Below are 26,792 nucleotides of genomic sequence, written 5' to 3'. Positions count from 1 at the left end.
TGAACAAACGTTTTAAGGTTTTTTTTTTTTTTTTTGAGACAGAGTCTCGCTTTCTTGCCTAGGCTAGAGTGAGTGCCGTGGCGTCAGCCTAGCTCACAGCAACCTCAAACTCCTGGGCTCAAGCGATCCTCCTGCCTCAGCCTCCCGAGTAGCTGGGACTACAGGCACGAGCCACCATGCCCGGCTGATTTTTATATTATATATATTAGTTGGCCAATTAATTTCTTTCTATTTTTATGGTAGAGACGGGGTCTTGCTCAGGCTGGTTTTGAACTCCTGACCTTGAGCAATCCGCCCGCCTCGGCCTCCCAGAGTGCTGGGATTACAGGCGTGAGCCACCGCGCCCGGCCACGGTTTAAGTTTTAATGCAGATGAATTTATCAATCTTTTACTTATGGTTAGTGCCATTTATTTCTTAAGAAATCTTTTCCTACCTGAAAACTTAATCATCTCCTTTCTCTTCAGAAACATAGTTTTGCCTTTTACATGAAGATCCATAAGCTATCTAAAGTTGATTTTGTTTTTTTTTTTTTTTTTTTTTGAGACAGAGTCTCCCTCTGTTACCTGGGCTAGAGTTCCATGGCATCAGCCTAGCTCACAGCAACCTCAAACTCCTGGGCTCAAGTGATCCTTCTGCCTCAGCCTACTGAGTAGCTGGGACTAAAGGCATGTGCCACCATAGCCGGCTAATTTTTTCTATTTTTCGTAGAGATGGGGCCTCTCTCTTACTCAGGTTGGTCTCGAACTCCTGAGCTCAAATGATCTGCCCTCCTTGGTCTCCCAGAGTGCTAGGATTAGTACTCACAGGCGTGAGTCACCACGCCCAGCCTAAAGTTGATTTTTTTAGGGGGGAGGAGGTATATAATCTTAACAAATCTAATTTTTTATATGAAATATTACCATTTAAACAAAATTTTTTTGTGGTAAAATCTATACAAGTTACCATCTTAACTATTTTTAAGTATACAGTCAGTGGTATTAAGTACATTCATATTGTTGTCAAACCGTCGCCACTAGAGAGTGGTGATACTCCTTTCGTCTTGCAAAATTGGAACTCTATGCCCATTCAACAATATCTCCTCATTCTCCCTCACCCCCTCACTTCAGGCAACCACGATTCTAATTTCTGTCTGTATGAAATTGACTACTCTAGATACCTACATAAGTGGAATCTTAGAGCATTTGTCTTTTTGTGTCCGGCTTATGTCACTCTGTATAGTATCCTCAAGGTTCATCCATATTATAGCATATGTTAGAATTTCCTTCCTTTTTAAGGCCAAATAGTATTCCATTGTATGTATATGCTATATTTTGCTTATCCATTAATCTGTCAGCGGATAATTAGGTTTCTTCTGTGTTTTAGCTATTGTGAATATTGCTGCTATGAACATGGGTTATAAATGCTTTCAGTTCTTTTGAGTGTATACCCAGAAGTGGAATTTGTAGATCATATGGTAATTGTATTTTTAATTTTCTTAAGAACTGTCATACTGTTTTCCATAGTGGCCGCACTTTTTCCCCACGGCACTGCAGAAGGGTTTCAGTTTCTTTACATCCTTGCAAACACTTGTTATTTTCTGTCTTTTTTTTCTGTTTTTTTTTTTTTTGTTTTGATCATATCCATTCTAATAGGTATAAGGTGGTATCTGATTGTGGTTTTCAATTGCATTTCTTAACGAGTAATAATGTTGAGCATTTTTCACATGTTTATTAACCATTTGAACATCTTTGGAGAAATATCAATTTAAGTCCGTTGCCCATTCTAGAAACTGATTGTTGTTGCTTTCTGGGAATTCTCAATGTATTCTGGATATCAATCCCTTATCAGATGATATATAATTTGCAGATATTGTCTTCCATTCTGTGGGTTGTCTTTGTATTCTGTTGTTAGTGTCTTTTGATGCACAAAAGTTTTTAATTTTCGTTAACTCCAGTTTGTCTATTTTTTCTTTTTTCGGGTGTGCCTTTGGTGTCTTATCCAAGAAATTGCCAAATTTAATATCAGGAAGCTTTCCCCTGTTTTCTTCTGTGAGTTTTATAGTTGTAGTTTTTACATGTAGGTCTTTGATCTATTTTGAGTTAATTTTTATGTATGACATGAGTCTAGCTCTATTCTTTTGCATTTGACTATCCAGTTTTCTCAGCAGTGTTTGTTGAAAATCTTTTCTCCTCATTCAATGGTCTAAACACAATTGTCAAAAATCATTTGAAGTATTCCTTTGTAGAACTGGAACAAGACAAGAATGCCCACTATCACCACTTCTATTCAACACAATGCTGAAAGTCTTCACCAGAGCAATCGGACAAGAGAAGGAAATCAAGGGTATTCACGTGGGGAAAGAAGAGGTCAAACTATTACTCTTTGCTGACGATATGATTTTATATCTAGAAAACCCCAAAGACTCAACCAAGAGACTCCTGCAATTGATAAATAAATTCAGCAAAGTCTCAGGCTACAAAATCAATGTACACAAATCAGTAGCTTTCATATATACCAATAAGAGTCAAGCTGAGAATCAAATCAAAGATGCAGTGCCTTTCACAATAGCAACAAAGAAAATAAAATACCTAGGAATATATTCAACTAAGTTGATGAAAGACCTCTATAGGGTCTACAAAACACTGAGGAAAGAAATTGTAGAGGATGTAAACAGATGGAAAAACATATCATGCTCATGATCGGCAGAATCAACATTGCTAAAAGGTCTATAGTACCCAAAGTGATTTACAGATTCAGTGCACTCATTAAAATACCAACATTATTTTTCGCAGACCTAGAAAAAATAATTCTACACTTCGTATAGAACCAGAAAAGACCATGAATAGTTAATTCAACCTTAGTAATAAGAATAAATTAGGAGACATCACTTTATTAGACTTCAAGCTATACTATAAGGCTATAATAACCAAAACAGCATGGTACTAGTAGTGGCGCGCGCACACACACACACACACACACACACACACACACACACACACACAAAAACAAACAGAGACATAGATTGATGGATCAGAACAGAGAACCCATATATGAATCCATCCTCATATTGCCATCTGATCTTTGGCAAAGCAGACAAAAACATAACACTGAGGTAAAGAAGCCCTATTCAATATATGGTGCTGGGGAAATTGAGTAGCCACATACAGAAGATTGAAACAAGCATCTGTACCTCTCACTACTCATAAAAATTAATTCATTATGGATAACAGACTTAAACCTAAGGCACGAAACTATAAAAATTCTAAAAGAAAATGTCAGAAAAACTCTGTACATATAGCAGTTTAGGCAAATAATTTATGAAGAAGACCCCAAAAGGAATCACAGCAACAACAAAAATAAATAGGACCTGATCAGATTAATACGTTTTTGCATAGCCAAGGAGACAGTCAATAGAGTAAATAGAAGAAAACATTTATTTGCATGCTGCATATCCGATAAAGGGCTGATAACCAGAATCTATAAAGAACTCAAGCAAATCAGGAAGAAAAAAATTAAACAACCCTATTAAAAAGTGGGCAAAGATGTGAATAGAAACTTTGCAAAAAAGACTAATGACCAACAAATGTATGAAAAAATGCTCAGTGTTCCTAATCATCAAGGAAATGCAAATCAAAACCTCAGTGAGATACCACCTGGTTTCAATGAGAATGGCTTTTATCAAAAAGTCACAAAACAACAGATGCTGGCAAAGATGTGGAGAGAAAGGTACACTTATATGCTGTTGGTGGGACTACAGACTAGTACAACCTCTATGGAAATTAGTATGGAGATAACTCAAAGAACTAAAAGTAGACCTACCATTGGATCCAGCGGTCCCACTACTAGATATTTACTCAAAGGAAAAAGAGACATTTTAGTAAAAAGACACTTGCACTTGAATATTTATAGTAGCGCAATTCACAATTGCAAAGATGTGGAAACAATCTACGTGCCCACCAATACATGAGTGGATTAATAAAATGTGGAATATGTGTACCATGGATCATGACTCAGCCATTAAAAAAAAAATGGTGATCTAGTATCTTTTGTAACAATTTGGATGGAACTGGAGAACATTTTTCTTAGTGAGGTATCTCAAGAATGGAAAAAACACCACATGTACCCCATACTAAATTGGAGCTAATCAAGCAACACTTATGTGCACATATGGAAGTAAAACTGAAGAGAAATCAAGTAGGTGGGAGGTGGGAAGAGGGGATGGGTAAATAAATTCATACCTAACAGGTACAGTGTGCACTAACTGGGTGCAGGGCACACTTATAACTTTGAGTCAAACTGTACAAAAGCAAAATATGTACCCAAAATGTGTATGCTGGCACATTCTGAAAAATTACTCAAGCATATGTACTAAGTTTATTTCTAGGCTGCCTGTTATGTTTCATTGGTCTATATGTTTGTCTTTATGCCATTACCACACTGTTTTGATTATTACTGTAGCTTTGAGATAAATTTTGAAATCAGGAAATGTGTATCTACCAACTTTTTCTTTTTCAAGATCATATTGGTTGTTCAGGGGTCCCTCGAGATTTCATATGAATTTCAGGAGGGACTTTTCTATTTCTACAAAAAATGTTGAGATTTTGATAGGGATTACATTGAATCTGTATATTGCTTTGGGTTATCTTTTGGGATATCTTTCTATTTATTTGTGTCTTTAATTTCTTTCAGTAGTGTTTTGTAGTTTTATTGTATAAATCTTTTTGCTAATTAAACCTTCTTGCTAATTCCTAAGTATTTTATTCTTTTTGATGCTATTTTAAATGAAATTTACTTAATTTTCTTTCAGATTGTTTCTTATTTTTATATAGAAATGCAGCTTTTCTTATTTTTGTATCCAGCTGCTTTGCAACATTTTTTATTTTAACAGTTTTTTTTTTGTGGACTCTTTAGAGTGTTCTACATATGTGATCTCATTTGTATCTGGAGGTAATTTTATTCTTCCTTTCCAATTTAAATGCCTTTTATTTCTTATGTTTACCAAATTGGTCTGGCTAGAATTTCTAGGACCATGTTGAATAGAAGTGCTGAAAGGTTGGGCATCCCTACCTTGTTACTGATCTTAGAGAAATAGTGTTCAGTCTGTCATCATTGAATCATAATGTTCACTGTTCCTTTTTTATATATTAAAAAATATATATATTTTATATATATATAAAATTATAAAATATTTATATTATATAATATATAATATATTATATTATAAAATATTATGTATATATAAAATATATATATATATGTTGAGGTAGGTTTTTTTTTCCTGTTCCTAGTTTGTTGAGTGTTTTTCAGTCATGAAAGGGTGTTGAATTTTGTCAAATGCTTTTTCTGCATCAGTGTACATAATTGTGTATTTCCTTTCTTTATTCTGTTAATGTATTACTTTGTCAGTTTTCATGTGTTAAACCATTCTTGTATTCCAGGAATAAATCCCACATAGTCACGGTGTATAATCCTTTTAATGTGCTGCTGAGTTTGCTTTTCTAGCATTTTATTGAGGGTTTTTGCATCAATCTTCATAGGAATATTGATTTGTAGTGTCTGTTTGGCTTCAATATCAGAAAAATGCTGGCCTCATAGAATGATTTTGGAAATGTTCACTGTCCGTTTTTTTTGGAGAAGTGTGAGAAGGGCTCATGTTAGTTTGTTTTTTTAATGCTTAGTAGAATTCATCAGTGAAGCCATTGGGTCTGTGGTTTGCTTTGTTTTTTTTTTTTTTTTGTTAGGAGGTTTTTGATTGCTGATTAGATCACCTTACTAGTTACAGGTTTATAGATTTTCTTAAGTAGATTGTCTTCATGTTTTGGTCTAATTGATAGTGCATTTCTAGGAATTTTTTCATTTCATCTAGGTTATTCAATTTATTGGTGCACAGTTTTTCTTAGTACTCCCTTTCAAACCCTAGTTGATTTAATATGTCAAGTCCGCAATTTCCTTATTTACCTTCTGTTTGATTGGTTATCCATAATTCAGAGTGAGGTGTTAAACTCTCCAGTTGTTATTATAGAACTGTCTACTTCTCCCTTTAATTCTGTCCATTTTGGTTTCATATATTAATATTTTGATGGGGTTTTTTAGGTGTGTAAATGTTCATAGTTGTTATATCTTCTCATTATAGTGAACCTTTTATTAATATGTAATAACCGTCTCTGTCTATTGGAACATGTTTTAAATTTAAAGTCTATTTTGTCTTATATTAGTATAGCTGGCATGTGCTTTTTTGTTTTTTATTTGCATAGAATATCTGTTTCTACCCTTTTACTTTCAACTTATTTGTATCCTTGGATCTAAAGTATTTTGTAGGGCCGGGCGCTGTGGCTCACGCCTGTAATCCTAGCTCTTGGGAGGCCGAGGCGGGCGGATTGCTCAAGGTCAGGAGTTCAAAACCAGCCTGAGCAAGAGCGAGACCCCGTCTCTACTATAAATAGAAAGAAATTAATTGGCCAACTGATATATATATAAAAAAATTAGCCGGGCATGGTGGCGCATGCCTGTAGTCCCAGCTACCCGGGAGGCTGAGGCAGAAGGATCACTCGAGCCCAGGAGTTTGAGGTTGCTGTGAGCTAGGACGCCACGGCACTCACTCTAGCCTGGGCAACAAAGCGAGACTCTGTCTCAAAAAAAAAAAAAATAAATAAATAAAGTATTTTGTAGAGAGCATATAGTTTGGTGATTTTTTTTTTAATTCTGCTGGTCTCTGTCTTTTGATTGGATAGTTTAATCCATTTGTTTACATTTAAAGTAATTACTGATAAGGAGGGCCTTCTCTCATTTTGCTGTTTATTTTCTATAAGCCTTATAGTTGTTTTTTGTTTTTTTTTGAGACAGAGTCTCGCTTTGTTGCCCAGGCTAGAGTGAGTGCCATGGCGTCAGCCTAGCTCACAGCAACCTCAAACTCCTGGCTCAAGAAATCCTCCTGCCTCAGCCTCCCAAGTAGCTGGGACTACAGGCATTCGCCACCATGCCCAGCTAATTTTTTGCATATATTAGTTGGCAAATTAATTTCTTTCTATTTATAGTAGAGACGGGGTCTTGCTCTTGCTCAGGCTGGTTTGGAACTCCTGACCTTGAGCAATCCGCCCGCCTCGGCCTTGCTAGGATTACAGGCGTGAGCCACCGGGCCCGGCCTTTTTTTTTTTTTTTTTTTTGAGGCAGAGTCTCACTCTATTGTCTAGGCTAGAGTGCTGTGGCATCAGCCTAGCTCACAGCAGCCTCAAACTCCTGGGCTCAAGCATTCCTTCTGCCTTAGCCTCTTGAGTAGCTGGGACTACAGGCATGTGCCAGCATACCGGGCTAATTTTTTCTATGTATTTTTAGTTGGCCAATTAATTTCTTTGTATTTTTAGTAGAGACAGGATCTTACTCTTGCTCAGGCTGGTTTCGAACTCCCAACCTTGAGCAGTCCACCTGTGTTGGCCTCCCAGAATGCTAGGATTATAGGCGTGAGCCACCATGCCCCGCCTTCTTATAGCTTTTTTGTCCCTCATTTTCTGCATTACTGTTATCTTTTATGTTTACTTGATTTTCTTTTTGTAGTACAGTGTTTAAATTCTCATTTTCTTTTCTGTGTAATTCTACACCTGTTTTCTTTGTGACTATTATGGGATTACATTTAATATCCTAAAGTTATAATACTCTAATTTGTATTTTATACTTGCTTAACTTTAGTAACTTAAAAACTTTGCTGTTATACAACTCTTTCTCCATCTTCTTTCAGATATTGATGTCACAGAATTATATCTTTATATGTTGTGTGTCCAAAAACATAAACTAATAATTTTTTTTGAATAAGTTTCTTAAATTATATAGAAAAAAAATGTGGAGTTGTCAACCAGAGTTACAATAATGTTAGATTTTGTAATTGCCTTGTGTTTACCTTTAAGGCGGTCTTTATTTTTTATACAGCTTCAAATTACTGTCTAGTGTTTTTTCATTTCAACCTACAGGACTCCTTTCAGCATTTCTTATAGTACAGGGCCAGTAGTAATGAATTTCCTCAGTGTCTTATCTGGGGATGTCTTAATTTCTTCTTCACTTTTTTTTTTTTTTTAAAGAAAAGGAATTCATTTCTTATAGTCATGGATGCTGAGAATTCTGTGTCTGGTTAGAGCCTGCTTATTGGTGGGGACTCTGTGTGGAGTCCCGAGGTGGTGCAGGCCATCACGTGCTAAGTGGGCTGAGCATCTCTTCTTCACTTTTAGAGTAGTTTTGCTGGATATAGGCTCCTTGGTCGACAAGTGGGTTTTCCTTTCAGCACTTTGAATTTATCAGCCCACTGACTTTTGGCTCCAAAGTTTCTGATGAGAAATCTGTTGTTGCCCTTATTGAGAATCCATTGTATGTGATGAACAGCTTCGCTCACTGTATTCAAGATTCTGTCTTTGCCTTTCAGCAGTTTGGTTGGAATGTGTCCCAGTGTAGGTCTTTGAGTTTATCCTGCTTAGAGTTCATAGAGGCTCATGGATGTTTATATTCATGTCTTTTACCAAATTTGGGAAGCTTTTGCTATTGTTTCTTGAAATAATCTTTTTCCTGTTTTTTTCTCTCTTCTTTTATTGGGAATTCAACAGTGCTTATGTTAGTCCACTTGATGGTATTCCTCAGGTCCCTTAGGCTCTCTTCCCTTTTCTTTAATATTTCTTTCTGTTCCTTAGACTCAGTAATTTCAGCTATCCTGTCTTCAAGTTTGCAGATTCTTTCTTTATTCTGCCTGCTCAAATCTGGCTTTGAGTCTCTCTGATGTATTTTTCATTTCAGTTATTGTACTTTTCAACTCCAGAATTTCTTTTTTAGTTTTTCTTTTTAATTGATATTTCTACTTTGTTTATACTTTTTTTTTTTTAATTTTCTCCATGTCTTTTTTTAGTTCTTTGAGCATCTTTAGGATAGTTGTTGTAGTCTTTGTCTTTTAAGTCTGCCATCTGGTCTTTCTCAGGAATGGTTTCTACTATTTATTTATTTTCTTTTTCTTTCTCCTTTTTAATTTTTTGTTTGTTTGTTTGTTTTTGTTTTTGGCCTATCCCTGACTTTAGGTATTTTCTTTTTCTTTATATATTCCTGGGTTTTTTTTTGTATGCTTTGTGATGCTTTTTGAAAACTGGACATTTAATCTAGTAATGTGGTAATTCTAGAAATCAGATTCTCCCTCTTCCCCAGGGTTTGCTGATTTTTGTTTTTGTGTTTTGATTGTTGTAGGCTGTTTCTGTGTCAGGGATCATCCAGGGGCATGAAAATTATGTCTTTGCATATCTTTTCTTAGCCTGTACCTTTCCCTGGGTATGCACTGTGACTTTCTCAGTTCCTCCATATATGTGGTTGCTTTTAGATGTCTTGGACCTTAAATGTCTGGCTCCCAAAAGGGGAAAAAGATACAAATGAAGGGGGGAAAAAGAAAGAATTAAGGAGAAAAAGGGCAGCAGCCCTTCAAACCTTCAAATCCTATGGAACTCTCTTCAGGAATGGGAGGGTATGCAACAGTGGCTGCTCACCTCTCTGTCTGCACCTTGGTGATTATAGAGCACCAGTTCTCAATATCTGATTGAGGTCCTCATTGCCCACCCTGGCTCCAACAAGTTTGCGTGCAAGGTGTTCCTGGAACATGCTCATTCATGGCTCCTTTACACAGGGGTAAGGGATAGGTAGCTGCTACTGTGCTAAGAGCTAAAATTAACTGAAATTAATCACTGTTTACTTATCTGTTCCTTCTGGAAGTTGTAAGCCTTTGAATAGACTCCAGAGTTCCCAGATGCTTATATCAGACAGATACAGCTGGTGCACTTGTTGTCTAGGTGAGGAGACAGATTCTTGGTGCTTCCTATGCCACCATTTTCCAAGACTCCTCCTGCCTAGCTCCATTTTTGAAAGTGCTTCACCCTCTTGCTCTGTAGTGTCGCTGTTAACATAAATTACATGTTGTGTATACATGGATCTGTTTCTGTGATCTCTTTCTTATTTATTTGTATGCCTATTTCTGTGCCACTTACACACTATATAATTTCTATGACACTATCATAAGTTTTGTTATTTGGGGTAAAGTGAGTCCTTGTTTTCTTCTTCAAGAATGCATTGGTTGGTTTTGGCCTTTTACATTTAGAGAAATTTTAGCATCAGTCTATCAAGTTCTCTCCCAGAAAACCTTGTGGGATTTTGATTGGTAGTGCATTGAATCTCTAGGTTAATTTGGGAAGGAGTAGTTACCCTTATGTTATTAACTTTTCTAATCAACTTCTAAACTTATAATGTCTTAAAATATTTTAAAATTTCCATGATAGAAGTCTTATACATCTTTAGGTAATTTTATTCCTAGGTACTTTTTAATGGTATTATATTTCAAATTCTACTAAGACATCATCGGCATGTAGAAATAGTTGATATTTGTATATTGATTTTAAATATAGCCACCTTGGTCAACTCTTATTAGTAATTTATTCATGCCTATAATCATATTATCTGTGAATTGATGCTGTTTTGTTTCATTATTTCTGTTATTGTGCTTAACTTCTTTATACAATTGTCTTATCTTGGGACATTATTATAGTGTTCACTGGAAGTGCTGAAGATTAAAACATCCTTGCCCTGTTTCTTCTTTGTGGGAAAACTTTCAGTATTTCACAATTCAGTATTATGTCCTAAGATTTTTATAGATAATCTTTATCAGATTAAGGAATTTCTCTTTTATTACTAGTTTTTTAGTGTGAATGGATGTTAAGTTTTTAATACTACTTTCTACATATATTAAGATGATTTTTCTCCTTTAATCTGTTAATGTGGCAAATTATATTGATGGATTTCTTTCTAGTTTTTTTTTTTTTTTTTGGTCCCTCCCTTTATTGTCATCATTGTTGCCATTTTGTGTGTTCCTAGCACTTCATATGTGTCAGTTTCTCTAATCCTCACCAAACTCCGTGAAGTGGGTATTATTTCCCTTTTATAGACGGGAACAAATGAGGCACAGTGGGGTGGCCCTAGAATTTTTTTACAGTCAGGGTCTCACTCTGTTGCCCAGGCTAGAGTATAGTGGCATGAGCATAGCTCACTATAGTCTCCAATTCTTGGGCTCAAGGGATCCTCCTACCTCAGCCTCTTGAATAACTGGAACTATAGGCACATACTACCACACTTCGCACCTGGCTAATTTTACAAAATTGTTTTTGGCTGGTCCGATGGTAGTGGGTTATCAAAACTTATTAGCATTAGTGTCACTAAAGTTGGTATTTAACCCTCCAGTGCTAAATTTGATTGGCTTTTAAAAATTAAAAAAAATTTGTTTTTAAAATTTTTCTGTAGAGACACGGGGTCTTGCTATGTTGCTAAGTCTGGTCTCAAACTCCTGGCTTCAAGTGATTCTCCCACATCAGCCTCCCAAAGTGCTGGGATTACAGGCATGAGCCACCAAGCCTGGCCTCCCTCCTTCCTTTATCCCGCTTAGCCAGGATTCTGCTGTCTGCATCCCCTGACCCGTATCCCAGGGATAGAGCAGGAATAAGAAGACAGTCAACTAGCCTGCAAATTTCCAAATGCTTTGATTTTTTTTTTTTTCTCCTAGTTAACAGCTATGTTTTTCTGGAATAACTTCAATTTGGTCAAGTATTATTTTTTAATATAGTGCTGAGCTTGGTCTGTGCATATTTTGCTTAATATTATTTGTATTTCTATTTATCAGTGAGCTGGGTCTATAAATTTATTTTTCTTTTAGCCAGGTTTTATTATCAAGGTTATTCTAGTCTGATAAAATAATTTGGGGAATATATGCTTATTTTCAATTTTTTTAAATAGAACAGCTTGAGATATTGGTAGAACTTGTTATTAAAGCCGTCTTGGCCTGGCATTTTTTTTTTTTTTTAAGAATTTTTAACACATTATTCAGTTTCTTTAATGGCTTTAAGGTAGCTGTTATTTTCTTGAGTCAATTATATAGAAATTAAATTTTTTTTAGAGTTTTTTCATTTTGCCTAATTTTGAACTTACTGATATAAAATTTACAATGTCTGTATTGGTGTTTTGTGCACAATCATGTCAGTGACATGTAATAGTCAATATTTATTTCTTACTCTGTGGTTCAGTTAAAGTGGTTCTTTCTCAGGCCTTAGGTTAGCTGGAGTGGCTCTTAATTGGGCTACAAGTTAACCGGGGCAATTCTGTTTCAAGCTGCCTGTTCATTGAGGTGGCTTTGCCCAGGCTGTGTTTCAGCTGGGTTGACTTTGTTACATGTTTCATTTTGGGCCCATTCCAGAGGAGCAGTGGGCTGCCTCTGGGTGTTTTATTCTCTTGATGGCAAATGCACAAGAAGTCAAACTCAACTGCACAGTACATCTCAAGCTTCTATTTGCATCACATTGTGCACTGAAATCTTATACACCAAAAGCAACTTAGAAGGCCAAAGTTAAGGTTTAGGGAATATATTCTGCTTAACCACCATCAGGCTATGATAGGAATGTGCATGCTTACTACTACAGGATAGTAAATTTAGATCATTTTTTTTAGGTGAAATATTTTATTCGTCTCTTGTGAAATATCATAAATTATTTAATGTTATCCAGTTTTGTAATTCTTAACAGTTAAAATATGCATGATTTGAATAGTTATTCTTAGCTTTATAAACTCAGTTCTTTTCAGCAATTTTATTCATGTACCTGTTGGATCAAGGGTGAATTTTCAGTTGCATATTGAGATCTAAGGAATTTAGTAGGTATCTGGTATTTCGACCAATTTGACTTTTAAGTGGTTGGTATTATACAAAATATGTGTTATTTCCTTATTGAATAATTGTCAGACACCTCCTGAAGGAAGTAGTCAAGAAGTACTAGAAATGGGAGTCCATCAGGATATCATCCAAAAGGAAAAAGTTCACATTCTAGTAGTGTAATACAATGCTTTTTGAGCTGTTATATCAAATATACAGGTTAAGATAGTTACATTCATTCAGCGGCTCTAAACCCTAGCTTCACACTCTAATCACTTGGAGAGTTTTAAAAAATACATGCCATCACCTAGGTATATTCCTAGATGATTCCAATATGAAGCCTAGGTTAAGAGCCACTGCATTAGTAGATCAGTTTGGGGAGCAATTTTAATAAACTAGTATTACAGTAATTTTCAAACTATTGATATGTTCCTTTGAGATGTCACAGTGGCTGCTGCTTAGGGGAGGCAGAATGGGTAATGTTAACCATATGGGCAATTGTTTACCCATAGTAATTTGTCTATTTTATATGCAAGGATTCCATGTAACATTTCCTTTGTTAAAAAGATAGCCTTGGCCGGGTGTGGTGGCTCACGCCTGTAATCCTACCACTCTGGGAGGCCGAGGCGGGCGGATTGCTCGAGGTCAGGAGTTCAAAACCAGCCTGAGCAAGAGCGAGACCCCGTCTCTACTATAAATAGAAAGAAGTTAATTGGCCAACTAATATATACAGAAAAAATTAGCCGGGCATGGTGGCACATGCCTGTAGTCCCAGCTACTTGGGAGGCTGAGGCAGGAGGATCCCTTGAGCCCAGGAGTTTGAGGTTGCTGTGAGCTAGGCTGACGCCATGGCACTCACTCTAGCCTGGGCAACAAAGCGAGACTCTGTCTCAAAAAAAAAAAGATAGCCTTGCTTTAAAAATTTTTGATTGTTATTGACTCATCTGGCTCTGAGAGAAGATGGTTAGATTCTCCTTAGTTTGCCAGTACTTTGGCAATCTAGTAATCTGAAAACTCTTTTGAATCAGAACACCTTTTAAATAGCACAGGTGAGTTTGCCAGGCAGTAAAGGAAATTCCCCATGGCAAAAACAAATTTAAAACCCAAAGCTGTTAGTTTAAATTGACTCTGGAGCTACTCTGAAAGAATTTGCCAGTCTAGGTAATGTGTTAATTAGCTTATAGTGCTAACAAATCACCCTAAAACTTAGTGGCTTAAAAAGTTATTTATTTATCTAATAATTCCGTGTTGCAGTAATTTTGTCTGGATTTAGCTGGGCTCAGATGATCAGCTGATGATCTGGCTAGGCACTTGGAAATCTAGGATGGGACTGCTTGTCTCTGTTCTGCATTGTGTATCATCCTTCATCTGCTAACTTTGAATAATTCTTACAATTGTAGAGCAGGATTCCTAAAGATAGAGAGGGAAAGAGTGGAATGCCACTTGTGAGGCATAGACTCAGAACTAAGGCACTGTTGCTTCTTTTGCATTCTGTTGGCCAAAGCAAGCTGTAGATTAGTACCCAGATTTAGGACATGGGGATCCCCATGTTGGTGGCAACAGCTGTAAAAGTCATATTGTATAGGATATGGGTATAGGGAGAAGAATAATTTCAGCTATTTTTATAAAAAATATACTACAGATGGCAAAGAGGTTTTGGGGCAGGAGATGAAATCTAAGACCTGATAGACGTGAAAGTGAGACCTGAGATGCCATGTCTTCCCAATAAAACCATCTCATGGAAAGGGTACACAATGAAATATTTCCCTGCTGACATAAGGAGGCTTTTCTGTCCTTGGCCTGGTTCCTGATATGGAACTCCCCTGAGAATTTGTAACAACAGGGCTGTCCTAAAGTAGGTTTGGGGCTTGAGTTTGTACTTGAAAACCTCATAATCCAAGAAATTAATACAAAGTAGTTCAGGTTGGTGCATATACTTATTATCATTTACCTTATGAAAATGGTTTTTAATGGGGAAAAAACCCTTCTAGGGTTTTTCTAGTGATTGGGAAAAAAACCTAAAAATGGGTTAAAACATAGTCATTGAAATTTAAAATTCAGTGGATAAGTAAAACAGCAGGTTGGGCACACTGCTAAAAAGAAAAGTAGCGATTTGGTATATTCGGGGAAATTACTTATAAGAGCATGCAGACAAAAGAGAGAGTAAGAGACTGGTAGGATATATTGGGAAGGTTCAACATTTGTCTAATTCTATTCTAGAACAAGAGAGGAATGAATGGGAGAGAGATTATTTATAAAAATATTACTGGAGAATTTTCCAGACTTGATTGAAGACATAACATTAACCTTATACTGAGGAATACAAAACCTAAACCTGGATGATCACATTTAATCCATTCCTAAACATAGTGAAACATCAGAGGGAGTTAGATGAGTTTACTCAGTAGATTGGTGGGTTTTCTTCAGCTATGATTCTGTGGTTTCATAGTTTTGCCTGTACACAGTACCTCCAGAGGAGTCTGGGTACATATATTTAAGGATCAGTTTCCCCAGGAGAAAGGAAACATTGTTTCTGTTGTGCATTCAAGACCATAGTTCTTGGCTAGAAGGGCAGTGGGGCTTCCTTGGACAACATAGAAGCTACTCTGGTTCTGGATCATCTGTTATAAGGAATTTCAGTATAGATCTGGGTCTTTTTTAAATTATTATTATTATTATTATTTTTTGAGACAGAGTCTCACTTTGTTGCCCAGGCTAGAGTGAGTGCCATGGGGTCAGCCTAGCTCACAGCAACCTCAAACTCCTGGGCTCAAGCAATCCTCCTGCATCCTGAGTAACTGGGACTACAGGCATGCGCCACCATGCCCGGCTAATTTTTTGTATATGTATTAGTTGGTCAATTAATTTCTTTCTATTTTATAGGAGAGACGGGGGTCTCACTCTTGCTCAGGCTAGTTTCGAACTCCTGACCTCGAGCAATCCGCCTGTCTTGGCCTCCCAGAGTGCTAGGGTTACAGGTGTGAGCCACCACGCCTGGTGATCTGGGTCTTTTTAAATTTGGACATTTGTGGATATTTTCTGGACTATGCTTATGCAGCCTACCTGTGTGATATAGAATTCATTTAGTAGAGATTAGGACTATATTTGCTATGCTTTTCTCAATGTAAATTGTTTGGATGGTAACATTAAGTCTGAGGTTTTTTATCATTTTACTCTAGGCAGCACACTTCTGCTTTTGTTCCTTCATCAGGACGAATTTACTCTTTTGGGCTTGGTGGTAATGGACAGCTGGGAACTGGTTCAACAAGCAACAGGAAAAGTCCCTTCACTGTAAAAGGAAATTGGTTCCCTTATAATGGACAGTGTCTGCCAGATATTGGTAAGTTCTGTTGTATTAAAGCTTTGCTATACATGTTAAACTTGTTAAAATATTTCTCTTACATAATGAACTTTCTGGATTTGAAAGAATTCTAAGATATACTATTAAGTGAAAATAATAAAATATAGAACAATATATATGATTGCTTGGTTTGCTTATATTTACTTGTATGTGCAGAAGGAAATTCTGAGTAAATAAAGTAATAAAAGTAACTTTAGAGGATGGATTATATAGGCACTAAGTGGTGGCTAGATATCAGTGGGAGAAAGGTTTTTTTTTGTGGTAAAACATACATAAGAAAATTTGCAAATGTAAACATTTTTAAGTGTACAATTCAGTGGTGTTTTGTATATTCACATTGTTATGTAACCAATCTCTAGAACTCTTCATTTTGCAAAACTAAAAGCCTATCCCCATTAAACAACAACCCTCTATTCCTTCCTCCCCCTGGCCTTTGGCAAGCACCATTCTACTCTGTGACTTTAACTTGATTCAAAAAAAGAAAAAGAAATTGATACAGCCACCAACTGTGATCAGTCAGTAGCCATCAATATTGAGGCAAGATCCTCCACTGGCAAAAAGATTAGTACTTGATGAAGGTTCAGATGATTGTTAGCATTTTTTAACAGTAAAGTATTTTTAAATTAAGTTACATAGACTTTTCTTTTAGATGTAATGCTTTTGCACACTTAATAAACTATAGTATAGTGTAAGCATAACTTTTTATGAACAGAGAAACCAAAAATTCATATGACTTGCTTTATTGGTATATTCACTTTATTGCAGTGGTCTGTAACCAAACCCGAAATGTCTCCAAGGTATGCCTGTACCACATTTTGTTTATTCATTTGTTAGTAGACAGTTGGGTTGCATTATCTTTTGGCAATTGTGAATAATGCTGCTGTGAGCACGGGTGTCCAAGTATCATTGAGATACTGCTTTCAGTTCTTTGTGGTATATATGAGAGTTTTAAATTATACATTATTTTCTATTTTTATAAATTTGAACTATATGAATCAATACTTATTCAAAATATTAAAATTTATAAATTTGCTTTTTATATCCTTGCTGCTTTAGCCAAACCTGTATTTATTTCAATTTATTTATTTTTTAAATTTTTTTGGAGTCAGGGTCTTGCTGTGCTGCCCAGGCTGGAAGTGTAGTGGCATGATGACAGTTCACTTTAACCTCTAACTCCTAGGCTCAAATGATCCTCCTGTCTCAGCCTCTCAAGTAGCTGGGACTCCAGACATGTACCACCACACCTGGCTAATTTTTCTTCTTTTTTTGGGGTAGAGACTGGGGTCTCACTGTGTTACCCAGGCTGGTCTTGCATTCCTGGGCTCGAGAGATCCTTCTGCCTCGACCTCCCATAGTGCTGGGATTACAAGTGTGAGCCACCATGTCTGGCCTTTATTTTATGTTCTATTATTTTTTTTTCATTGATATTAATTTACTAAAGAGTTTGAAATATTTGAATGCTGTTTTCTAATTCATTTTGTTGACATGATGAAACTAAGATGTTCTTTCTCTTTTTATATTTTACCATCCCTAAATATTCCTCAGAATTGTTTTCTCATTTATTTTATCTATTGGTGGAAACCAGAATCCTGGGTTTTCTGTAAAGTTATGCGAAACTTGAATCGTGTGTGTGCGCGCACATTGCATGTATTGTAGATTTTACCCGTTCACAATGATGAGCCTGAATCATCTATATAGGATGATCACTATAAAGGATGACATGTGCAAAGGTCCATAACTTTTTACTTTGAATAGCCTTGAGTAATTTTTTTATATTAAAAGACTTTTAGTTATTCTACTTTTTGGCAAAGGTCAGCATATGATATTACCATTTTTCTAATTTGAATTTGATTTTGTGCTTTTGTTTTTAAACTATGACTTAATTTTCTTTCAGTTACTCTTAGGTTTAGAGCATGCGTTTATTTTAGTCCTGTTATTTTTCTTGTGTCCTTAGGGACATGTTGGTGTTTCACCTTATTAGTTTCTTCCACAGAAGGTATTGTTAATAATGTAGTTAAGAGATTTTGTAATTTTAAGTGGTATGGCTACTATAAGGAATAATGTATTTCCATTTATAAAGTTGTGACTTAAGGATGCATTTTTTTTAATCTCCAGAACTACAGACTATGAGATTATTTGCATTAAAATGGGAAAGAAATTAGAACTTTAAAAATTGGTTTTGGCTCCAATTAAGATTCATCAGAAAATTGTTGACACATAGTAGCCAAAATGTGGGAACAACCCAAGTGTCCATCAATAGGTGAATAGCTGAAAAAAAATGGTATACACATATAGTAGAATATTGTTCAGCCATAAAAAAGAATGAAATTCTCATACATGCTGCAGTATGGATCAACTTTGAGAACATGCTGAGTGAAAAAAGACAGACACAGAAGGACAAATATTATATGATTCCACTTATATGAGCTATGTAGAAGTCAGATTCATAGAGATAGAAAGTAGAATTGTGGTTACCAGTAGCTAGGGGTGAGGAGGGAAGGGAAGATTATTATTTAATGAGTTTCTGTTTTGGAGAATGGTTCTGGAAACGATTAGTGATTATGGTTGCAAAACATGATATATTTGATGCCACTGAATTATACATATAAAATAGTTAAAATGGTAAGTTTTATGTTATAAATATTTTACCACAATAAAAAAGTATAAAAATTGTTAATAATCCCTTTGCACTGTACTTGAGCTGTATAGGATAAAAACTAGTTAAATGTGAATTTAATTTACTGTTTTCAGCCCCTCCAGAGGTCAACCCACAGCCCCCACCATAAATCCTATTGTTATCATAAACTGTCTGGTGTGTCCAAGGCCATGAGTAAGCAAAGACTATTCCAGTGGTTTAGAGGTTATCTCCCTGGAGGCAAGCAAGGTGGGGGGAGGTACCATTCTTTAGAATGTGTAAAGTTTAAACAACTGAGTTAGTTTTGCTAGGGTTGCTGTAACAAACTACTACAAATTGGATGGCTTGAACAACACATTTATTGGTTTACAGTTTTGCAGGCTAGAAGTCCTAAATGAGAGTTGCTTTCTTCTGAAGGCTATAAGGGAGAATCTGTTACATGTCTCCTAGCTTCTGGTGGTTTATTGTCAGTCTTTGGCATTCTTTAGCTTGTAGATTTCTGCCTTCATTGTCACATAGTATTGTCTGTGTGTGTGTGTGTGTGTGTCTTTATCCAAATTTCTTCCTTCTATAAGGATACCAGTCATATTTATTGGGTTAGGGGCTCACCCTACTCTATTATGACCTTGAGTTAGCTAATTATATCTGCAATGACCTTATTTCCAAATAAGGACACACTTCTGAGTTAATGGAGATTAGGATTTCAACATATACATTTTGGGGAGACTCAATTCAACCCATAACAACACCCCAGACCTGCTGAGCAAATCCCTTGCTGCACAGAAAGTGTTGTAGGCATCACTTCCATGAATACAGTCATTCCTTAAATGACTCGTCATATCTGATTGAATAACCATCATTCTCAAATATGATGCTAAAGATAAGTCTTTGGTTGTATAATTGATTTGTTCAATTATATTCTGGTGAGAAAGGGAACAGATTCTTATTGAACCTATGCAAATAACTATATTACTAATAAAAGAAGGGAGACTTAGTAAGAGTTTGAATTCTCATTGAATTCTGGGCATCACTGAGAATCAGGTATCATTTTTAAATTTTCCTTTTAGTTTACCAAAGCAGAGTTTACAAAATAGTTTTGATAACTTTAGATGTTCAGATAACTTTAGAAAGGAGAAATGACCCCTTTATCCAGAAAGCAGAACATTAAAACAAAACTAAGCATTATTCCAGACAGATAACCACAATAAATTTTTCTTCATTAATTCATTCATTCTTATGTAATAAAGTTTTATTCTACTGGATCTTGGGTTAGCAGTTTTATGAAACTACACCTTAACAAGAAAGAGTATAAGAAATCCTAGTGTAGCTCACTGGTATGTTTTGACAATTATTTAGGAGGGATCTCCTCAGAAGCCTGTACCCAGGTGTCTGTCTTTGATATATAAGTTGTTTCAAGTACCATATGCAATCCTTTTCAGAGGGCTGAGAGACTTTCCATCTTTGTTTAAAAAACAAACTCTGGCCTGTAGCTTATAGGAGAGTCTTTAGGAAAGCATCAGAGTAAACAAACTAATAGATAACAGAGACTTAAAATGACTATGGCTAACATTAGTGATAATTATTAAGTGGTATGATCTAATGAAGGTTCATATTAAGAATAATACTACTGACAGGGAAATTTGGTTGTTTCTGTGGTGTACAAAACGGATTATGCCAAAAATTAAATAAAATGTTTCTAAAGATAATTAAACCTATTTTCAAAGAACTTGGTAACTTTTAAATCTGATACATAAATATAGATGAGCATAACCTTTTATAGACCAGAAAATCTTGAGGTAAATAATATAATAATCCTCAGACCCAATATACCAGGAATATACCAAGAATATCAAGAGATTTAGTAAGTCTGGGATTGAATCTATACATACATATTTTTTATAAAACTCCATAGGTAACTCTGAAGTACAGCCCCCTTTGAGAACCACTGGCATAGAATATGTGAATTAGAGTAGTAAGGTTGTGCCAGAAAACATTTTAAATAATAACTGAAAGTAGGACTGGTCATACTATATTATTATTGTCTAATATTAGTCAAAATACCACCGTAACTTAGATAAATGTAGGAAAATTCGACAGCTATTTCATGAGAGTTGTATTTAACCAATGCATGTCCTTCCATATCCCTTAAATCTTCTTGGGATTACTTAACCTAAAACAGTGTAAGTGCTATATAAATTGTAGTTATGCTATATTGTTTTTTTATTGGTATTTTTTGTTGAATTTTTTATTTTCTCTTTTTTCTTTTTTTAATGGGCACAGCTGCATGGATCTTTTTTTTTTTTATTTTGGCATATTATGGGGGTACAGATTTTAAGGTTTCAATAAATGCCCATTCCCCCCCCAAAAGTCTGAGTCTCCATCGTGACCATCCCCCAGATGGTGCACATCTCACTCATTATGTATGTATATATCTGCCCCCCTCCCCCCTCCCACCTGGCCAATACCCTATTACTGTAGTACCTATGTGTTCACTTAGGTGCTACTCAGTTAATACCAGTTTGCTGGAGAATATATCTGGTGCTTGTTTTTCCATTCTTGGGATACTTCACTTAGTAGTATGGGTTCCAGCTCTAACCAGGAAAATATCTATATCACCATTGTTTCTTAGAGCTGAATAGTACTCCATGGTATACATATACCCCATTTTATTAATCCATTCTTGGATGGATGGGCACTTGGGCTGTTTCCACAGCCTTGCAATTATGAATTGTGCTGCTAGAAACATTCGAGTCCAGGTGTCTTTTTTGTAGAGTGTCATTGGATCATTTGGGTAGATGCCCAGCAATGGGATTGCTGGATCAAATGGTAGATTCACTTGTATCGCTTTAAGGTATCTCCATATTGCTTTCCACAGAGGTTGAACTAGTTTGCAGTCCCACCAGCAGTGTAGGAGTGTTCCTCTCTCTCTGCAACCACGCCAGCATTTATTGTTTGGAGATTTTTTGATAAAGGCCATTCTCACTGGGGTTAAGTGATATCTCATTGTGGTTTTGATTTGCATTTCCCTGATGATTAGAGATGTTGAGCATTTTTTCATATGTTTGTTGGCAATTCTTGTGTCTTCTTTAGAGAAGTTTCTGTTCAAGTCCTTTGCCCACTTTTTAATGGGGTTATTTGATTTTTTCTTGCTGATTTTCGTGAGTTCTAAGTATATTCTAGTTATCAGTCCCTTATCGGATGCATAGGATGCAAAAATTTTCTCCCATTCCGTAGGTTGTCTGTTTACTTTCATGACTATTTCTTTGGCTGTGCAGAAGCTTTGTAGTTTGATCATGTCCCATTTATTTATTTTTGTTGCTGCTGTGATTGCCTTTGGGGACTTCTTCATAAACTCTTTGCCCAGGCCGATGTCTAGGAGAGTGTTTCCAACTTTTTCCTCTAGAGTTCTAATAGTTTCATACCTTAGGTTTAAGTCTGTTATCCAGTGTGAGTTGGTTTTTGTGAGAGGTGAAAGGTATGGGTCCTGTTTTAGCCTTCTACAGGTGGCTATCCAGTTTTCCCAGCACCATTTATTGAAAAGGGATTCTTTTCCCCAGCGTATGTTTTTGTGTGCTTTGTCAAAGATGAGATGGCTATATGAGGATGGTTTTATATCAGGATTCTCACATCTGTTCCACTGGTCAATATTCCTATTTTTGTGCCAATACCATATTGTTTTAATGACTACAGCTTTGTAGTATAGTTTGATATCTGGCATATTAATGCCTCCCATTTTGTTTTTGTTGCCTAGAATTGCTCTTGATATTCGGGGTCTTCTTTGGTTCCATACGAAGCGTAAAATTATTTTTTCTATATCTGTGAAGAATGCTGATGGGATTTTAATAGGTATTGCATTGAATCTGTAGATCAGTTTGGGTAGTATAGACATTTTGATGATATTGAGTCTGCCGATCCACGAGCATGGTATGGATTTCCATCTGTTTACATCCTCTGCTATTTCCTTCCTCAGTGTTTCATAGTTCTCCCTGTAGAGGTCTTTTACGTCCTTGGTTAAGTATATTCCTAGGTACTTTAATTTCTTTGTTGCTATTGTGAAGGGAATTGAGTCTTTGATTTGGTTCTCAATTAGATTGTTGTTGGTGTATATGAATGTCTCTGATTTCTGTGTATTGATTTTGTATCCTGAGACTTTGCAATTTTTTATTTTTTAAATATTTTCCATCCATCATTGGTTGAATCTGCAGATGTGGAACCCTCTAATACAGAGGGCTGACTGTATTTTTTCCTCTTTTTATAAGAGTCTTATCGGATTGAGGGTCTCACCTTATGGTCTCATATTAATAATCACCTCTTTAAAGACCTTGTCTCCAAATACAATCACATTTCTGAAGTGTATTGGAAGTTAGAGCCTCAAACATGAGTTTTTTGGGGCACAACAATTCAGCCCATCATAGGAAAGCAAAAATAAGTATGAAAGGGAATTTGAATACATCATTAAGATATGATCATGGTGCTTAAGTTCTAATACATTAAGTATTAATGATTTTAATCCACATAAATGGAAGCTTTTTGGGGTCCTGAATAAACCTTAAGAGTGGAAAGGGGTTCAGAGACTATCCAAATTACTTTTTCCTTGTAAAACAAAAAGCATGTACAGACTTATATCGCTGTCACTATATTGTTCCTAAGTAGAAGTACAATTTACAGAATTGTAAATACCTCAAAGACAGTGAAAGGTGGAGATAATTCTTTGCCCTAATCAAGACTCTGGTTTTTTTTGTTTGTTTGTTTATTTCAAGGTCTTCACAATTTTCCTTGATAATGTATTTTGTAAAGAATAAGAAAGTGAATTTAGGCCTTCCAGATGTGACATTATTAGCTATAAAACTGTATATACATAGACATTTAGATAATTTTAATATAATGGAGAAAGTTCAGGGGGAAAAAAATCCTTATATAGGTATTAGATATAGGTTTTGTTTCAAGTTCAAACTTCAGTTGCTTGGTAATGGCTGCTGCAAGTGTTAAGAGGGATTTTTAGGACACTTTGGGATAAAGAGTGCTAAAATTGTTTAGTGTGTGTGGTATAGGTGAGAGAGGTAGTGCCTTTTCATAAATATTAAAACAAGGTTTGGCTAATCTGTAGAGAAGGGGGAAGAATTACCATACAAAATCGGAGACAGAAAGGTCAGTTTAGATCTTAACCTCATAATATACTAAAATAAATTACAGATGGATTAAAAAGTAAAAAGTTAAGAAAGTATTTCTGTGATTTGAAGTTAGGAAAAGCCTTTCTCAGCATAAATGCAATGAGAATTGTCATAAAGAATTAGATAAATATAATTGACTAAATGGAATAGTGAATGTTCTGTGAGTTAAAATTAAGCAAACAATTATTTGGAAAAAATATTTGTAGGAATTACAACCTAAAGTTAGTATCCTGAATATCTAGAGTGCTCATACATATTGATGAGAAAAACAGTAAGATACCTAACAGATAAATAAGATAAATATAAAGGTATCTGATAGAATAAAGGAAATTATTAGAAATTTCCCAAAGAGGAAATTGATGTTTATAAGAAACATGCAAAAATTATTACCCTCTTTCATATAAAAGAAATGCAATTTTAAAAAGCCAGAAAGATAGTAAACAAATGTAAAAGATCAAGCATTAGTCCTCCCTTTATTGTATAGGGTAACTGTAGTATATAGAGGGAAGCTAATGGTCCAGCCATAATATGAAGAAGTAATGCTAGCATGTCACCATTTTCAACCCAAAATGAATTAATTGTCTAAGCATTGAGCATCAGTGCTTGCTAGTGTCATAAAAAGGAACTCAACCAAAATTCTTCTCAAAGGAATTATGTTTCCTGATGGAAAAACACCCCTTGCCCCATGTAGTAGTTTTACTGAAAGAAATCAAACCGTGATTGAAGCTTCTCTAGAGTCAACTACCAATTTATAGAACATACAGAAGACCAAGCAGATGTGAAGAGAAACCTAAAAAGGAAACACAGCCAGGCGCGGTGGCTCACGCCTGTAATCCTAGCACTCTGGGAGGCCGAGGCGGGCGGATTGCTCAAGGTCAGGAGTTCAAAACCAGCCTGAGCAAGAGCGAGACCCTGTCTCTACTATAAATAGAAAGAAATCAATTGGCCAACTAATATATATAGAAAAAAATTAGCCGGCCATGGTAGTGCATGCCTGTAGTTCCAGCTACTTGGGAGGCTCAGGCAGTAGGATTGCTTGAGCCCAGGAGTTTGAGGTTGTTGTGAGCTAGGCTGACGCCACGGCACTCACTCTAGCCTGGGCAACAAAGCAAGACTCTGTCTCAAAAAAAAAAAAAAAGGAAACAGGAAGCTGTACAGAACAAGTGACTAGGTTTCTCATACTTTTTGGAGTAGTAATTAAAAGGAAATGAAGGAAACTTAACTTTTGGTACCTAACTCATAGCCTCCAAAAGCCCATTCTTGTACTGTAGATTAGTCATCAATCTTCTGGGGCATTATTTATGGAGGGCAAAATCATATTTTAGAAATAAATGAATAACATCTTGCTAAATCTTTTGAGGAAATGAAGTTCATGTAGACTTATGATAATGATGCGGAAAAAAGATTTTAAGTTGAATGATCACCTTATTTAATTAATACAGTTTTACCCTTTTAATGTGTTCTTAAAGGTTGTTTTTGGCCTTAGCATTTTTGGGACTTGTGGAAAATTTTACTATATTAATGTTCTGAATTCTGAAGCTTTTATTATTGATATGTTCTAAGCTAGATAATGTTTATATTGTATATTCATATTGAGAAATATTTACTGAATTTTTTTTACAAATAAAACATTGTGCTAGTAGGGAATAATTGAAGGAATTAAGATGTGGTCTTTTCCTTGAAAAGAATTTATAATTCTGTAGCAGCCATGGTCACAAATAACATAAGGTGAAGAATTAGTCCATCAAGGGGAAGGGGTTGAAAGTAGGATAACAGATTTGATATAAATCTTATATTTTAATTTTTCACATTTTATTTTTATTGCAGATTCTGAAGAATATTTCTGTGTAAAAAGAATTTTCTCAGGGGGAGATCAAAGCTTTTCACATTACTCTAGTCCCCAGGTAATAATACAGTCATATGAATAAGTACTTAGCTCCAATAATTTTGAGGACTTTTTATTTATTTTGTTTTATTTGTTTCTTAGAGATGGGATCTTGCTTTATTACCCAGGCTAGAGTGCAGTGATGAGATCATAGTTCACTGCAGCCTCAAACTGCTGGGCTCAAGCAATCCTTCTTTCTCAGCCTTCTGAGTAGCTAGGACTATAGGCATGTACCACCATGTCTGGCTAATTTGGGGTCTCAGTGTGTTGTCCAGGCTTTTCTTGAACTCCTGGCCTCAAGTGATCCTCCCACCTCAGCCTCCCAGAGTGCTGGGATTACAGAGCTGAGCCACCATGCCTGGCCTTGATGAATATTTAAAACCCATATTAATGTTCTGTATATGTTATAGAGTAATTGCCTCAAATCTTTTACCCTCTAGTCTACGTATTTTTCTGACCTATTTGGTCAGTTTTTGTTTCAGGTGTTTAGTAGAGATTTACTTCTGTTTAAAAAAACAAATACATAATGGGGAGTTCTTGGTTTTGAGTTACATACAGTATCTCAGCCCTCTGACCTTCTCCTTATTTTAAAATTTAGAACTGTGGACCACCAGATGATTTTCGATATCCTGATCCCTCAAAGCAGATCTGGACAGTGAATGAAACTCTAATTCAAAAATGGCTGAGCTACCCTTCTGGAAGATTTCCTGTGGAGATAGCCAAGTAAGAAAAATATTTTGCCAACACAAAGACTAATACAACCTCTCAACCCCATGGTAGAGCAATCTTTATGTGGGAGTTTTCACTTAAATATATATTTTCATTTAATATCACTCACTGAATGGTTTATATATAAAATATTTAAATGTCTAGAATTTCCATAATGATATTTTAAAAGATCTTATTTAAATTTATGCAAGTCTTTTCATATAATAAGATATTTTAAGTGATAATATTAAATATAGCATTTAGTATTGGGTTTGAAAAGTATTTTTTTTTGGCTTCAATAATGGTCACTATCTTAACTTTTATACTCCCTAGAAGACTTAAATATTACTTTTTC

The 26,792-nt window shown here is 35.7% G+C and overlaps 1 protein-coding gene across 4 annotated transcripts in view; it reads left to right on the top strand.

Annotated features, from left to right (window-relative positions):
• Positions 1–26,792, top strand: part of HERC4 (HECT and RLD domain containing E3 ubiquitin protein ligase 4) — a 124,678-nt gene that overhangs the window by 45,368 nt on the left and 52,518 nt on the right. For all 4 annotated transcript variants that reach the window (XM_076010031.1, XM_012762704.3, XM_012762703.3 and 1 more), the window contains 3 exons: positions 15,857–16,017; positions 25,672–25,748; positions 26,328–26,452. In XM_076010031.1, the coding sequence (XP_075866146.1) occupies positions 15,857–16,017; positions 25,672–25,748; positions 26,328–26,452 (363 nt within the window). The remainder of the gene's footprint in view (positions 1–15,856; positions 16,018–25,671; positions 25,749–26,327; positions 26,453–26,792) is intronic.

This window comes from Microcebus murinus, chromosome 14, assembly GCF_040939455.1.
Source record: "Microcebus murinus isolate Inina chromosome 14, M.murinus_Inina_mat1.0, whole genome shotgun sequence".
Lineage (NCBI taxonomy): Eukaryota > Metazoa > Chordata > Mammalia > Primates > Cheirogaleidae > Microcebus > Microcebus murinus.
Note: the sequence above shows the minus strand (reverse complement) of the source record. Positions and strands in the feature narration are given on the sequence as shown.